The sequence below is a fragment of the Terrapene carolina genome, unplaced genomic scaffold (assembly GCF_002925995.2).
Source record: "Terrapene carolina triunguis isolate 2854851 unplaced genomic scaffold, T_m_triunguis-2.0 Scaffold43081, whole genome shotgun sequence".
NCBI lineage: Eukaryota > Metazoa > Chordata > Testudines > Emydidae > Terrapene > Terrapene triunguis.
The window spans coordinates 38,125-53,636 of NW_020707432.1; the positions used below are offsets into that span (position 1 = coordinate 38,125).

Sequence of the window (15,512 nt, forward strand, 5' to 3'; positions counted from 1 at the left end):
CGCTGCCGGGCGCTTGGGGCTGGGGCAGGGGCAGGCAGCCGGCCTTGGCGCAGGCTCGCTGACCGCGCTCTCCCTGCAGACTCTTCGGGAACCGCTCGTACTGCTATGAGAGGATGCAGCAGTACGACAAGGCCCTGAGTGACGCCCACGTGGCCTTGAGCCTCCTGCCCAGCTGGCCCAAAGGCTTTTTCCGCAAGGGCAAGGCCCTCATGGGGCTGCAGGTACCTGGGCGTGGGGGGTGGGAGCCAGGGCTTGAATCCCAGCCTGGCCCTGCTGCTCGGGGAGATGGGGGGCCCATGGGAGTGGGCGGCAGGTCTAGGTGGGGGAGGTGCCTGGTCCCTGGGGCGCAGGCGGGATGGGGGAGGTGCTAGGCTCAGGGGAAGGGGGCAGGTGCCTGGCCCTGTGGGGCAGGGGGCAGTGGGGAGGCGCTGGGCCCGGTGGGGGGTGGCAGTGAGTGACTCTACCTGGCTCTCCCCAGCGCTATGCCGAGGCCGAAAGCACCTTCCTGGAGCTGCTGCGGCTGGACAGGTCCCATGCCGACGCAGCCGCCCAGCTGGAAATGTGCCAGGTGCAGCTCATCCTGGTGAGTGTCCCTGCTGTTGACACGGGGTGCGGGGGAGACGGGCCCTCCAGCCGTGGGCACAGCATGGCCTGAGCGAGTGTGGGGTGGGCTGGCTGGCTTGGACCCTGCGCGGGACAGAGCGTGTGAGGCAGGAATAATCTCTGCCTGCCAGCCATACTGGGACATCACTGGGGGCCCGGCGTCATCTCTGGGAGGATCACCCCTTGCAGGCTGGGGGCTCTGGCTGGGACAGACGACGCTGCAGCCCCTCCGAGCCCCTGGTGTCCAATCTGCCCCCGAGGCAAGGGGCTCCGTGCTCTGACCCCTGGCGAGAACACAGGCCAGCCAGGAGCCCTGCTGCAGGGGGAGATCCCCGAGGGGGTCTGGCAATGCTGGGAAACTCTGCCAGGGGCCTCTCCCTGCGAGGACGCTTGCACCACCCCGGGTTGATTTGATGTGCAGGTGCCCAGATACCAGGGTGATGGTCAGCAGAATCAGAGCCCTAGTTCACTAGCTGGGGAAAGGTGAGTGGGGCTGGGCCGCTGACCTGCTCCCTTTCCATCAGGAGAACGGCTTCAGCAGCTTTAGCGGTGAGAGGAGCCTGCCCATGGAGCCGTCGCTGGGAGCCACGGAGTCTCAGCTGGCGGGGTCTGGTAAGGGCACAGGGGCATGGGGATCATTGGGTGTGGAGCTCTGCTTCCCTGCAGAGACCTGGCTTGGGCCCAGTCTTCCTCGGGGAACCAGTAACTGTTGGGAGCGGGAAGGCTGCAGGCTGGGACTGAGGGGCACTGACAGAGCTTGGGTGGGGGAGCAGGGGCTGTGGGTTGGGAGTGAGGGGCACTGGCAGAGCTGTGGGGGGATGGGGAGCCCAGGTCTGGGATAGCAGGGGGCTGCTGATTGGGCTTGAGGAGCAGCTCGGGGTTGATCTGCCAGTCCCCCAGCCCTCAGTTTGTCCCTGCTGTGGGGGCCGAGTCTTCTGTGCAGCTCGTGAGCAGCCTCCCGCTTGTCCCTGCCTCTGACCGAACAGCGCTGTGCCGGTGGAGCGGGGGTGTGCTCAGCCTGCCTGTCCCCCCAGGTGAGCGGGCCAGGAGCTGGTCCCCGGGCAGCAGTGGCTGCGCCGAGGGGGACGAGGATGGGGAGAGCGGGTTTGTGACCATCACTAACTCACGGAGCCGAGGGAAAGGCCCAGCCCAGCAGGGGCTCCGGGCCAGTGGCAGGAAGACCCCAGCTAGCACCAGACACCCCGTAGCCACTGCGCATCAGGCCAGGTAACGGGGCGCCTGGGAGATGGGCTGGGGGGGGAAACAGGCTAGTGTCCCGGGTGCATCTCTGGCTATGCTTGAGGAGGAATCTGGGACCTGGGCAGAAAGCCTGCTAGGCCTGGGGGTGGGGCAGGCGTTGGGCCCTGGGCAAAGAGCCAGGTGGGCCTGGGGGTGTGGGGAGGGGTGGGCTCTGGGGCAGGGAGGGGGCAGGGATGTGAGCCTGAGGGTGTAGTGGGGGAGCAGGTGTTGGGCCTGGAGGAGGGGAGGGGCAGGCGCTGGGCCTGGGGGTGCAGCGGGGGGGCGGGATACTCTGGTTGTCTCGCTGGGTGACCCCGTGCTGTGTGCCTTTGGCAGGGAGTGGTACGCTGTGTGGGTTGGGAACGTCACCCCCAGGATCACCCAGAAGTTGCTGCGCAGCTGTTTTGAGGGGTGAGTGATTCTCCTCCCACCCCCCCCCCCCCCCCCTTCCTTTCGGGGGCGGGGCACGGTGCGGCTGGGGTGGACCCTGCGGCATAAACCCTGCCCTGCCCTGTTGCTTTGTGTCTCCTGCCAGCCTGTCCCTCCCCTGCCGGGGCTCTCTTGACCCCTGGCCGCCCCTACGCTGGTGCCCCTCCAGGCCCTTCGCCCCAGTTCCATTGGTGCCCCCCCAGGTTGCCTTGGCTAGCAAGCGCCACATGCCTGGAGTTGCCACAGGGCCAGCCTGGGGGCCGCCTAATCCAAGGAGCGCTGCCTTCTGGGCCATAGCCGCTCCCGTCCGGCTCTGGCTGCACCTCCCTGCAGCGTGGGGCCGGGAGCCGTGCCTGCCTTGGGGCGCATCAGCCTGCCCTCCCTGGAGTAGCCTGGGCGACCCAGGGCCCCCTCGCTGGCTCTGTCTCCCTGCTGCTGGCACAAGAGCCCTCGTGTCGGCTGCCCCGAGCCTAGGGCTGAGCCCACTCTCTGCCCAGCAGGTTTGGGCCCATCCACTCGGTGCGGATGCTCCCGGAGAAGTACTGCGCCTTCATCAACTACACCAAGAAGGAGGCGGCGGAGGCGGCCTACGCAGCCCTGCAGGTCAGGAGAGGGTCTGGGGGCACTGGCCCATGTGGCTTGGCAGAGGCTGCTCTGGGCCGGCAGGCCCCTGATGCCAGCCATCAATGCAGCCTGGTGGGCAGCAGGCAGGACCAGTCTCCTAGGGCCAGGCCTGCTGTGCCCAGGGGCCCACTCATCCTGCCTCTCTCTGGCTGGGGGGCCAGACCCGAAGGCTCATCTGGGGCTCTCACCCGTGGAGACAGAGCCCCGCGTGGGTTCTGTCGTTCCCCCGCTCGCTGCCCACTCCTGCCCCGGGCACGCACTCTGCGTGGAGACTTGCCCCAGTCAGCTCTGGGTGAGCTGAACCCTCCCTCAGTGCCCCGCGGCTGTCCACACAGGGCCTGTGCCAGCGACACCGGCTTGGTGACACCAGCCTGGGCTCGTCTGCTCTCCCTGCGGCCTCTCCCCCAGGCCCCTCTGCGCCGGGGCTGCCTTGTTCTCCCAGAACCCTGCCTCGTTGGCATGTCTCCTGCTGTGCCATGGTGCCCTCCCTGCACTGCTCCTTGGCAGCGCTGCGAGCGCCCCGCCCCACATGGTGGCCTGTGCTGACCGGCCCCTTACTCCCCAGGGAGCTGAAGTGGAAGGAACCAAGTTTGTGCTGCAGCTGAAGCACCCTGACCATGCAACCCCGGCCCCTGGTCGGGCTGGCCCTGGCAACGCCCCGCAGCCCATGGGGAGGTAGGTGCTGCCCTTGGGAGTGGGAGTGCTGGGGCCTGCAGCGGGGCAGGAGTGGGCAGGGGCCCCCCTGGCTGTTTGCTGAGATGTGGAGCTGAGGAGCCGAAGCGAGGCTGTCCCAAGGGCTGAGGAGTTGGGCCCCTGCTGGTGCCCCGTGGAGGGGGCTGCCCAGCGCCCCTCCAGGTGCCCTGGTTCTGCTCAGCTCTGGCTTGGAGGAACCACCCCACCCCTCCAGTGCCAGCTTGGATTATTTCCCCAGTGAGGTTCTCGGGATGCTCCTTTGGAGCCGTGGCCAGGTACTGCCTTGGCATGATGCCATCCCCAGTAGCACCCCAGCCCAGGGTCTGCCGGTGGGGGGGCTGGAGCTCTGGGCTGTTTGGGGGATGGGCTGATGAGGCGTGGGCAGGCTCTGGACCCTCTGTGTGTGCCCGCAGGGAGCCGGTGCGAGTGCCCCCCACCCTGGAGTGCCATTTCTGGCGGAACGCTGGCTGCAGCTACGGGGCCGACTGCCGTTTCCGCCACCTGCCCCAGAGCAAGGGGCTGGACAAGAAGCTGGCTCAGCACTAGGGCCCTGCCCTGCCCTGGCCCCATCGTTGCAGGGGCCTGGAGGCCGGATGTCCCCAGGCTGACAGCTGGCTCCTGCCTGGCCACGCTGCCTCGTGAGCACACGAGTGACTGGATGGCCACGGTGCTGGGCCTTCCCGAGGCCCCTCCAGCTGCTGGCTGTTGCCTCCCCGTGACCCAGCGCCAGCCAGTGGGCGTCACCCCCCCGGGGTAGGGCTGGACTCGCTGCTGTGTGTATCGGGCCCTGGCTGGCTGTGCTGCGGGTTCCCCTTCCCTAGGAAGGAGCCATGTGAGCTGGGTGGGGCACCCTCCCAGGGGCTGCCTCGGGGTTGGTTGGCCTGGAGGGAATGGCAGGGAGGGCTGGAATTGCCCAGTGGGGGGGCACTGTGCCCCACACCTATGGGGACACTGGAGCTGGCTGCAGCCCCCTTTGCCTTATTATGGAGTGAGGCCTAGGGGTACTACGACTCCCAGCATGCCCTGGAGCCATGCAGTTGGGATGAAGGGCAGTGTGGCATGCTGGGAGTTGTAGTCTCCACCCCCCAGGCTGCTCTGCCATGGCTATTTCATACCAAAAATTGTCCCGGGGCAGGTTCCTCCCTCAGCCACGCTCTCTGCTTCCTGCCTTCTGATTGGCTGAGCCCCGGGTCTGTTACACTGACTCTGCCCTGCTAGGGCCTGTCTGCGCTGCGATGATTTGCGCCCTCTGGGGCACCAGGCACTGGCCCCTGTCGGCAGACAGGATACTGGGCTAGATGGACCATTGGCCTGACCCAGTCTGGCCGCTCTCCTGTAGCTCTTTGCGGGGGCTGGCTGGGTGGGGAGCGTGGCCCAGGGGCAGGGTCGGGCTGCGGCCCCTGTCCATTAGAGCCACCCCCGGTTCCACTTACTCGGGCTTTTAACATTGTCCCTTTGTTCCTGGACCATCCCTCTGCCCTTGGGGCTAACCTGGGTCACCCCATGCAGAGCCCCACCGGCCTGGGCCAGCCCCTTGCTCCCCTGCCACGCCAGGCTGGTCCCGGATCCCCATTCGCTCATGTGCAGCGACGCCCTTGGGGCTCTCTGCCCCGGTGCTGGCTCCGTTCTTCGGCTCCGGCCCAGTCTGGCTGCCCTCTGCCTCACCTGTCTCCCACAGCCCTGAGTGCAAAGCCAACTGGGTACCAGAGAGCTGCCTTGCCCTGCTGATCAGAGACCGGCTGGCTGCTGGGGGCAGGTGCCGGGCTGTCGGGGGCTGAGGGGCCAGGATCTACCTGCGGGAGATGATGCGAATTGACCTCTGATGGCCCTGAGAGTGCCCGGTGGGTGGGCCTTGCTTCCGGGCTGTGGGGAGGGGAGCTGCTGTCCTGGTGGAGCTCCGCAGGCTCTCCCCCCGGCCAGCCCTGGGTTTGCAGTGGCTGCGGCTCCCAGTGGGAATTTGTTCAGGGATTTGTACCTGCCTGGGGATTTACAGATTGTTCTTAATAAAACTCATGGAAGAACCCACCCTCTCCCTTCCGCCTTCCCACTCTGGCCCTGCGGGCTTCCCGCACCATGGCCCCCAGCCCCCTCCTGCAGCCGAGTGTGTGGAGGAGCCCGGGTACTGTGTGGGCTGTGCCAGCAGGTGGCGCTGTTCTCCATGGCACGCACGGCAGAGCCACACCTGGTCCTGGGGGAGCCCGGCCTGGCTCTGGCTGTCTGCGACTCCTGGCAGGGTGCAGCCAGCACAGGGGACTGGGATGCCCCCCGGCCACAGCAAAGTGAAAAGGGACAAAAGTAATAACATGGGATAGGCTGGAACGGCCTCTGGGGTGTCGCCCCCGAGCTCCCAGGAGCCTCCCTGAACCCAGTCTCCCAAATGCAGTGGAGTCTGGGCACGCTCCACTTCGCCAGTCCTGACCCCAGAGCTCCAGTGTGGGGGTAGGGCCGTTTAACCCTTCTGGTGCTGTGTCTGCAGGCGCTGCCCATGTGGGCATGTGTGTTTGCAACCCTGTCCGTGGCTGGAGGATGAGTGGGGCAAGGAACCCAAGAGTCCTGGTGGCTCAGTCCCATGGCTCCCTCGCTGCCCCATGCCATTGCGAGCTCCACAGCTGGGGCCCCTTGACCTGGGAGCCTTCTCCCATGGCGTGTACCTGCGCACTGGTGGGCATGGCCTTTGGCGTTGTGTAGGGCCCCCAAGCAGCGCTCCTGTCTCCCTGCTCTGCATAGGAGATGGAGCAGCTGCAGCATTGTTGGAGCTGTGCTGGGTGAGGGGTTGGTGCTAGATGGATCTGCACCGCTGGCCTGGATCAGCTGGGCTGCATCTGAGAGGAGCGGGCACCAACCGGGGTACAGGCATTTCCAGCCACTGCTGCTACCCAGGGGCAGGACCCACGGGGAGGGGGCAAGGGCAGCGGCGGCTGTGCAGGGTGGGTGGAGACAAGGCTAAGGCTACACTCGAGTCTGCCAGAAGCCTGGAGACCTCAGGAAGTTGTGCCCCTCCCCAGGGTCAGCTGTGGGGCTGAGGCACTGACAGCCAGTGGTAGAGGGGTGCCAAGGCTTAGAGAGGGGAAACTGCTTCTCCCCGCCTGGGAGGAGCCTGTGGAACTCATGGCCACAGGCAGTGATGAGGTGAAGTACTGAGCAGCGGTGTGAATGTGAGGCAGCCGTGAGTTCCACAAAGAAGCGAGAGTAATTGTGTCCTGGTTGGCCCCAGGGCCCAGCCCTGCCCCTTCCCCGCTGAACTAGGAGGTTGAGTCCAGCCTGGGCTGTGAGCTGGCTCCAGCTGACTTGTGCATGGCCTGGGGACAGCGCGTGCCCGTGGAGTAGTGTGGAGCGGCTTGTTCTGCAGCCTTTTCTCCCCATGACGGTACCTCTGCGATGGGATCCAGTTGCCGCAGTCATCCTTGTGACAAGCTAAGCAGGATGCGCTCCTACTGCCAGGTGTTTTCTCCAGCTCGAGTCACTTTGGTGGCCCTTTTCTGCACCCTCTGGTTGTTCAACTTCCTTTTAAAATGCGGATACCAGAGCCGTATGCAGGATTCTGGTGTCTGTCTCCCCAGTGCCGTACCAGAGAGAGAATCACCCCTCTGCAAATCCGTCCACGGATCCCTCTTGGGAGCTGCTTGTCTGCAGTGACGCCAGGATCTTTCTCTGTTGCTGCTTTCTTGGGTGGTGTGGTCTGCCTGCCTTGCTCCTAGGTCTGTAATGCTGGCTGTATGGAAATGTTCTGGTTGAATGGGCCCAGCTTACCAAGCCATCCAGACCACACTGTCCTCGTTATTCCCCGCTCCCCCAATCTGTGTCGCAGGCAGATTTGATCACGGGGATTTACTTTGACATCATTGGTGAAGGCGTTGGAGTCTGGGGCCTGCTACCGACCCTTGTGCTGCTGCACTGGCTACACCCCTGCTCGGCAAGGAGTCCCCAGGGACGACTGCTATTGGAGATGTCAGCCAGTTCTTAAACCATTTAACGTGTGCTCTGTTCAGAGGGGACAGCGCTGATTTTTCAGTCACAATACTAGGCAGTACTAAGACAAATGCCTTACAGAAGTCTAAAGACACTGCATTTATGTGGTCACCTTTATCAGCCAAATCTGTTAGCTCATCAAAAAATGAAATCTGGTTTGTTTGACCAGCCCTATTTTCCATGAAACCACCTTGACTGGTCTTAGCGATGCGCCAAGCCTTCCTTGGTTCGCTTTTCCATTGTTTTGCCTGGGATTGATGTCCGGCTCACCAGCCTATAGTTACCCAGCTCTTCCTGCTGCTTTACAGACAACCAGAAATAGTGACTGAACACAGCTGCCTTTTCTGCCTCCTTACAACACTTCCAGCCTTTCCATCGAGTAGTGGGGCTGTACCAGCGCTAGGATTTCGTTTGCTCCTAACATACTTTAAAGCTTCTTTATGTGCTTAGCCCTGATTCTTAGCCAGAGATTTTTCCTTGGTGTTTTTAGCTTCTGTGATCAATTAGCTGCAGTTCACCTTTATCCATCATAATGAGGTCCAGCGTTTCCCCGGGTTGGATGTAATGCTTTTTGTGGTAAAAAGTTATCTAGAATCATTGTTACAGTTTTGAAAGTTAACTGCTGGCTGCATGAGATCTCCGGCATGTCTCCCCCAGATTGAAATCCGCCAGAGCACCACAACTTGTCTTTCCACACACTATTACAGTGTTCAAGGAGTAACCCCCCCCCCCCCACCCGCTTGCGGGGTCACATCTGCCTGGGGCCCCGGGCCCCTCCCTTTCCTGCAGCACCAGCCCAGCGGGAAGGCCTGGCTGGCTCGTGCCCGCTGCTGAGCTCGGAGCCATGTGAACTCAGCGGGGCCCAGGCTCAGACTGAGAGCAGGGCGTGGGGCTGGGAGAAGCAGTAAATGGTGGCACCTGCTTGTGCCAGGACCAGGGGCAGCTGCTGCTGTGCGGCAGCATCGAGGACAGGGCTCCAGCAGGGCCAGCCCTGCACTGGCCGGGGAGAGGTGGGGCTGGACCCATGGGGGCCAAGCGAGACCTTGATCCTGCCCCAGGCATAGAGCAGTTAACCAAGGCGAACAAACGTGGGTCCATCCCCCCCCCCCCCCTGGGCCCAAGGCCCAGCCCCCCCCCCCCCCCCTGCCAGCTGGGATTGCTTGTTGCCGTGCCAACGTTATGGATGCAAGAAGCTTTCCGGGCCCTCCCGCCCCTTGTTCTGTCCCCCCCCCCCCCCCCCCCTGTATCTCTCACTCTACCCTGCGTGTGTGCACCTGCCTGTCTCTTCTGGCCCCAGTGCCATGGGTTGTACCCCTGACCCCATGTGTTCTTCCCTCCCTCTTTCCCTTCACACGCCCAGGGGAGTCCCAGTGCTGGGCACCGTAGGGGATCCCTGCTGACTCGGTGCCAAACGTGTAGCTGGAATGGACCCCGCAGGTCCCATCTTGTCCGCTCCGTACCCCAATACAGACCCTTCGGGCAGCCCGGGTAGGAGCGTTCCAGTTACCACGGGGACATCACCAGTTTGTGGTTTGGAGTGTTCCCAGCAATGGGGCCCTTGTGGGGGGAGGTGGGTTTCCTACCCAGTCTCTCGGATGGGAGAGGAATCTGTAGGCCAGAGCAGCTGGGCAGGAATCCCAGGGGCAAGGAAGAGGCTTAGGGTTGGGAGATGCTTCAGTGAATGCTTCAGCCGGCCCTGCATGGGTCACCTGGCCCAGGGCTGGCGAGTCCAGAACGGAGGGCTGGCCTGGGAGGTGCTGATCCTTTGCCCATGGCAGGAGGGAGACGGCCACGCATGGAGAGCTAGGACTGACCCGAGGGCGGGCCCCTCTCCGGGGTGGGGCAGGACCAGGCTGCGAAGGGGAGAACATCTGGGCTCCAGCTGCCAGCCCAGCCGAAGTCTGTGCTCAGACCCTCACCCACAGACTTTGCATATCCCACCGTGAGGGTGACGGGGCCTTTGCGCTCGGAGATCTACAGAGGAAAGAGCAGGGGTTCTCCCAAGCCATTATCTACCTTGGTGGAATCTAGTCTCACCAGTCTCCAGTGCTCAAAAATCATGAACCAGACCTGAGATTAGCTTAAAAACCATGGGATTTGGACCATACTGAATGTGGGTTTGTTCTTTGCCTTCTGGCTTTGGAGCCTTTAGGCTGCACTCAAGTCACTTTGTCAAGCCTTTGTCCCCAACAGGCTTAAAAACCAAGTACTTCATGAAATCACCTGAATCCAGGAGCTGGGGCTTGAAGAGAAAAAACAAATATTATAATAGTCACAGGAGCTGGCAGCTCTGGTAATCTGAGGAGACCAGACTGGTATCTACTGTCTGGGTTTAGCTTCTGCCTTGCTTAGTGGTCTCTAAGCAAATGCGACTGGCTGCCCTTTCTGCCTTGTCCTTCGGAAGCTGCGTCTACTAACAGTGCAGATGGCTGAGTTCAATCAGCATGTTTCAAAGGCTGATCAGTGGTTTAAGCTGCTCAGATGCTGGTGCCCATCTGGCTGCCCAACGCCTGACAATGCCATTTCCCAGCCGGGTTTGGAATTCATGTCGTCAGTTTGCCTGTGTCTGGGGGGACTTTGTGCAGTGGGCACGTCAGCTGCTGCTTTCATAGACCGTAAGGCCAGTCTGGCTTCCTGCATGGCACAGCCCAGAGGCCCTTGTGCTGCGGGGTTTGCCTAACCTCAGTTCTGGTGTGAGCAAGTCGGGCTTTGGGACAGACGGCCTGTCTCCACCTAGAGCCTGCACATGATGGAGAATGCCGGCGTCTCTGGCGGGTTGTTCCAGGGGTTGCGTCCCCTCGCTGTTAAAAATCTGCAGCTTATTTCAGGTTTGAATTTCTCCTGCTTCAGCTGCCAGCCTTTGGCTCTCGCTCTGCTCGGGTCAGGTCCCTCAGCTACCACAAAGCGCCTCCCCATGCAGGTACTTACAGGCCTTCCTCAAGCCAGCGCCACCTGCTCTTGGATAAAGCTGTAGCCTGTCGCTAGAAGGCAGGCTTGCCAGCCCCTCAGTCGGCCGTGTCTCTCTTCGGGGAACCCTTTCCAATTGGTCAGTGCCCTTGTTGAAGGGTGGCCAGTGGCCACCCAAACCGGACCCGGGATCCGGCACCAGACTCGCTAATGCTGCATGCTGAGGTTGTACTCGCCTTCTCTTCTCAGTATTTTCCTGCTCACACATCTGCAGAGTGCGTTTCCCCCTTAGCTCCAGCATCGCCCCGAGGGTTCGCGTTCAGCTGGTCTCCAAGAGTCGTGCTTTCCACGATACAGCCCCCATCTGATAAGTGTGACCTGCAGCTTTCATTCCTAGGTGTGGGACCTCACAGATGGTGGTTTGGAAACATGTCCAGATGAGCCCACCTTACCCAGGCACCCAGGTTAGTCTGGGTATCTTTCCCCATTGTCATTTACCAGTCCACTAACTTTAGTGTCATCTGCAAATTTTATCTGTGGTGCTTTGATATTTTCTTCCAGCTCATTGAGAGAGAGGATAGATCACATCGGGCTGAGCACTAGAAACACTCCTTTGGACAATGATTCCCCATTAACAATTTACCTTTGGGAGATTGGTGAAGTAGCCAGTTTTTAATCCATTTAATATGGGCTCCATTGATGTTGTGTAGTACTAATTGTATCTGCGTGTCATGCAGGGCCAAGTCCTTTCAGACACTAGATATGTTAAGTCAGTACAAAGAACAGGAGCACTTGTGGCACCTTAGAGACGAACAAATTTATTTGAACATAAGCTTTCGTGGGCTACAGCCCACTTCATCGGATGCATAGAATGGAACATACAGTAAGGAGAGATATATACATACAGAACATGAAAAGGTGGGAGTTGCCCAACCAACTCAGGCTAATTAATTAAGATGAGCTATTGTGAGCAGGAGGAAAAAAAACTTTTGTAGTGATAATCAAGATGGCCCATTACAGACAGTTGACAAAAGGTGTGAGGATACTTAACATGGGGAAATAGATTCAATGTGTGTAATGGCTCAGCCATTCCCCGTCTCTATTCAAGCCTAAATTGATGGTATCTAGTTTGCAGATTAATTCGAGTTCAGCAGTTCTCGTTGGAGTCTGTTTTTGAAGCTTTTCTGTTGCAAAATTACCACCTTTAAATCTGTTACTGATTGGCCAGAGAGGTTGAAGTTGTCTCCTACTGGTTTTTGAATGTTACAATTCTTGATGTCAGATTTGTGTCCATTTATTCTTTTGCGTAGAGACTGTCCGGTTTGGCCGATGTACATGGCAGAGGGGCATTGCTGGCACATATCACATTCGTAGATGTGCAGGTGACCGAGCCCCTGGTGGCATGGCTGATGTGATTAAGTCCTTTGATGGTGTCCCTTGAATAGATGTGTGGACAGAGTTGGCATCGGGCTTTGCTAGATTTCACAGGGGAGGTCTGATTTCACGGTCCATGATGTGGTGTTCACGGCTGTGAATTTGGTACGGCCCTACTTGTCCCGTCCCCCTGAAGTAAGAGCACTCAGCCAGGATGTGAGACTCAGTTCTTCAATAGCCATTGGAGCAGGGAGTGGGCCCTGGCTCTCCCAGGTGAGTGCCCGAAGCCTGGGCCCGAAAGCCGTTCCCTCGTGCTCCTGGCCCAGTGCTGACTGAAGTATTTTATACAGTGGCACAGATTCAGCAAGGGTGATGGAGAACCCTCCCCGCACCCCCCATATTCTCTAGCCCAGTGGCTGGGGCACTCACTTGGCAGACCCCTGTGAATCAGGCAGAAGGGGACTTGACCCTGCTCTTCCACCCCCGGCATGAGGCTCTAACCACAGGCTGTTGGCAATCAGGTCCCCGTGGTGGTTGTGAGAACAGGCTGGTCTGGCTCCAAGATCAGGTTTACAGGCATGGGCGGCGTGTGAACCACCAGCGAGGGACGGCTAGCTCCCAGCCCTGCCCCTTCTGTCCCCCCACCAGAGCTCCCATCCACCACGGCCACCAGCCTAGTCCCACCCCAAGCTAGACTTCCAGCCCCAAAGGAGCACCAGGACTGGGAGGGTAGGTGTGGCGTGGCCTCCCCCTCTCCCCCAGAGCGTTGGGAAGGCGCACAGCCCCAGCTGGAGCACTGGGGACTGCTGGACTGGAGCAGCAGGGAGCGGTGGTAAGCCGCGGAGGGGCTGCGCCTGGCTGTTGGGGGAGGCACAGTCTCCCCCAGGCTCAGTGACCCACTGCCCAGGCTCACAGGGGTGGTTCCTGAGCAGAGGGAGGCCCAGACATGGGCCCCCAACTCCCTTGCAGGGCTCTGCCCTTTACTGTCATCAGCATTTCCTCTTGGCTGGTTCAGGCAGCTCCCCGCTCAGCGGTTTGTGAGCTCCCGGTCTGCTCTAGAGGGAGCCCGCACCTCGCCGGGGGCTCGGACGCAGCGTTTGTCTCCTTTGCGGCTCTCGCCCCATGGGCCTGGGCATTTCGTTTGAGTGGTGACCACCTGGCAGCATCTCCAGTGTGGCTGGGCTGGGGACTCCGAGCCCAGCGCTGCGTTTCGCTGGCTCTGCAAAGGGCTTGGCCATGCAGGCAGGTTACAGCAGGTTCCTGCAACAGCTCTGGTGCCTTGTGCGTTTGGCATCCCACCAAGTGTCTTTTCTGAAGGGGGGGCAGAGGCCCCCACATTCTTTCCCCTCAGTTTTGGGTCTGGCTCACGCACCAACAGACTCACACTTGGTCTGGGTTGTGAAAGAAAATGTCTTTCAGAAGTGAATATTCTCTGACATCACAGAGTAGGGTGACCAGACGTCCCGCCTTTATAGGGACAGTCCCGATTTTGGAGTCTTTTTCTTCTATAGGCTCCTATTACCCCCCACCCTGTCACGATTTTTCACACTTGCTGTCTGGTCACCCTATCACCGAGCCCTGGGCCAGAGCATCACATGCACCCCATGGTGCTGGGCGTGCCCCTGAGAGGCGGCCTCATCCCTCCCATCCCCATGGGCGATAACATCCTGGACTTGGCCATTGTTCTGTGAGCTCTCCGAGCAGGGCCTCCTCTGTGGGGCCACCCCCTGCCCCTCTGCCCACAGCTCCTTTCCCGTTGCTGTACCTGTCCCGTGAGGCCCCTGCTTCGCAGCTGACACCCGCCTGCCCCCCCCCAGTCCGAGAGGCAGGCAGGGGCCGGGAGCTGAGTTTGTGGTTCCAGTGAAACTTCTTGATTCCTTCAGAGACCCTAGAATGACCCGTCTCCTGTAACAGCAACACCTGGCCAGTCTGCCCCTGGCCCCGGGAGCCAGGAACCCCCCTCCCCCCAAACACACCGCACTACCACGAGCCATGCCAGGAGCTCTGACCCAAACCCCCGCGTGTCTCCACCTCGCTTCCCTGGAAGAGGCTGGCGGGGGGGGGCAGCCCCTCTGTGCGGCCCTTATTCATCTCTTCACTACTCCGGCTCTAGAACTGAGCCGGTTCTCGGGCAGCCCAGTGTGTGCACGTCCCCAGGGGCTCGGCCTGTGGGAGCGGCTGGTCGGCCTCAGGAGAGTTCCCATGGCAGCCAGGGCAAAGCTTAAGGGAAGAGACGCTCGGAAGGGGGAGCTGGAATTCCTGAGTGATGGGACAGGAGGGCTGAACCCGGCATGCATGTGAAATGGGGAGCCCCAGGAGGATGCAGGGCCCCGTGGCGTGCTAGGAGCCGTGGGGCTCGGAGCTGTAGCGGCTGCAGGCAGCAGCTTTGGGCGTCAGCAGCGCTAGCTGTAGAGTGGCCTGCCCCATCCGCCACCCCTGAGCTAAGGCATGAATGGGCCAGGGTTTGGCTCTGCCCCGGCAGCACGGTCAGCTGGTCATTCGGGGGGCTGAGCTGCAGGGGTGCCGGCTATTGGACTCTGGCCAGGGCCTGTCTCCCACCCCTGTTTGTGGCTGGCTGGGGTGTGGCTCCTCTCTGGGTCGTGGGTCTCCTCAGGAAGTGAACTGTCTCAGCACCTCGCTCTCACCAGGCTGCCAGAAGGGGAGACTGATTTTCAGTGCAGCTGGATGGGGGGTCGCTCCCCAGGCCCCCAAACTGCCGAGCTTACGCCCTTCTCCTGCAGGAGTGGGAGCCAGGAGCCGCTCCGGGGGGAGGGGGGCTGGTGGTGTTGGGCCCGTAGTGTAATGGGCGGGATTCCGCCCTCCAGCTCCTGAGTCGGGGGAGGAGACCCTGGGGCCTGGGGCATTCACCATTTGACTAGCTGACCTGGGGCGGTGGTGGATTCTCCATCCCTTGGAGTGTTTCTGGCCAGACTGGGGGTCTGACAGCTCTGCTCCAGCTCCACCAGCTCTTCTGGGCTAGCTGGTATCCCGGCGGGAGGGTCGCTGACCTGCAATGTAATGGAGTCCGATTAAATGCTCTCAGTGGTCACTTCTGGCCTTAAAAGCGGTGACTAGAAGTGGGTCCCCTAACCAATGTGGGGCAAAGGGGGGGAGGGGAGGGGACGTAACGAGGCGTCGGAGAGAGCTCAGGCAGTTCCCTTCTTTTGGAATCTGACCTTGGCAGTTGCTAACCCAGCTGCCCGACACCTCTTTCCAAACCGGCCAACAGCTGACACTCGCTGGTCACACACGTCGGGTGGTTTATGCAGAGGGGTGATGTTACGCTGACGCAGTGAAACGTGCGTGGATGCTCTTCCGCCAGTACAAACCAGGCTGGGGGGGGGGGGCGTTTTGCCTGCATCTGTTCACGTACAGCTGCACTTAAATCGGTTCCACCTCACACCTTTACGTACAACCCTGGTGCAACAGCGTGTGCGGAGCCGGCTGAAGAAGTGGAAAATCCCATGAACTGTCTTGAATGGTAACGGACGCATGAGCAGCAGCAGCTCGGGCACAGCGTGGAGTCAATCTAGGCAGACAGCCGTGTCTTGTAAAGTCAAACAGTGAGGGGAGAGGCCACAGGGATCGCCGGCGAGGGCGCAGAGCTGGAGTTCAGTAACCGATCCGATACTGCGGCTCTGGAATCGTAATTGAAAAATTAATTCCAAGGGCTT

At 61.0% G+C, this 15,512-nt stretch overlaps 1 protein-coding gene across 1 annotated transcript in view; it reads left to right on the forward strand.

The window, feature by feature from the left end:
- Positions 1-5,609, forward strand: part of TTC31 (tetratricopeptide repeat domain 31) — a 14,981-nt gene extending 9,372 nt beyond the window's left edge. The window contains exons 9-16 of the mRNA XM_026646779.1: positions 80-221; positions 479-583; positions 1,128-1,215; positions 1,638-1,830; positions 2,179-2,253; positions 2,772-2,874; positions 3,461-3,570; positions 4,002-5,609. Coding sequence (XP_026502564.1) covers positions 80-221; positions 479-583; positions 1,128-1,215; positions 1,638-1,830; positions 2,179-2,253; positions 2,772-2,874; positions 3,461-3,570; positions 4,002-4,134 — 949 coding nt within the window. The 3' untranslated portion in view covers positions 4,135-5,609. The remainder of the gene's footprint in view (positions 1-79; positions 222-478; positions 584-1,127; positions 1,216-1,637; positions 1,831-2,178; positions 2,254-2,771; positions 2,875-3,460; positions 3,571-4,001) is intronic.
- The last annotated feature ends 9,903 nt before the right edge of the window (positions 5,610-15,512 follow it).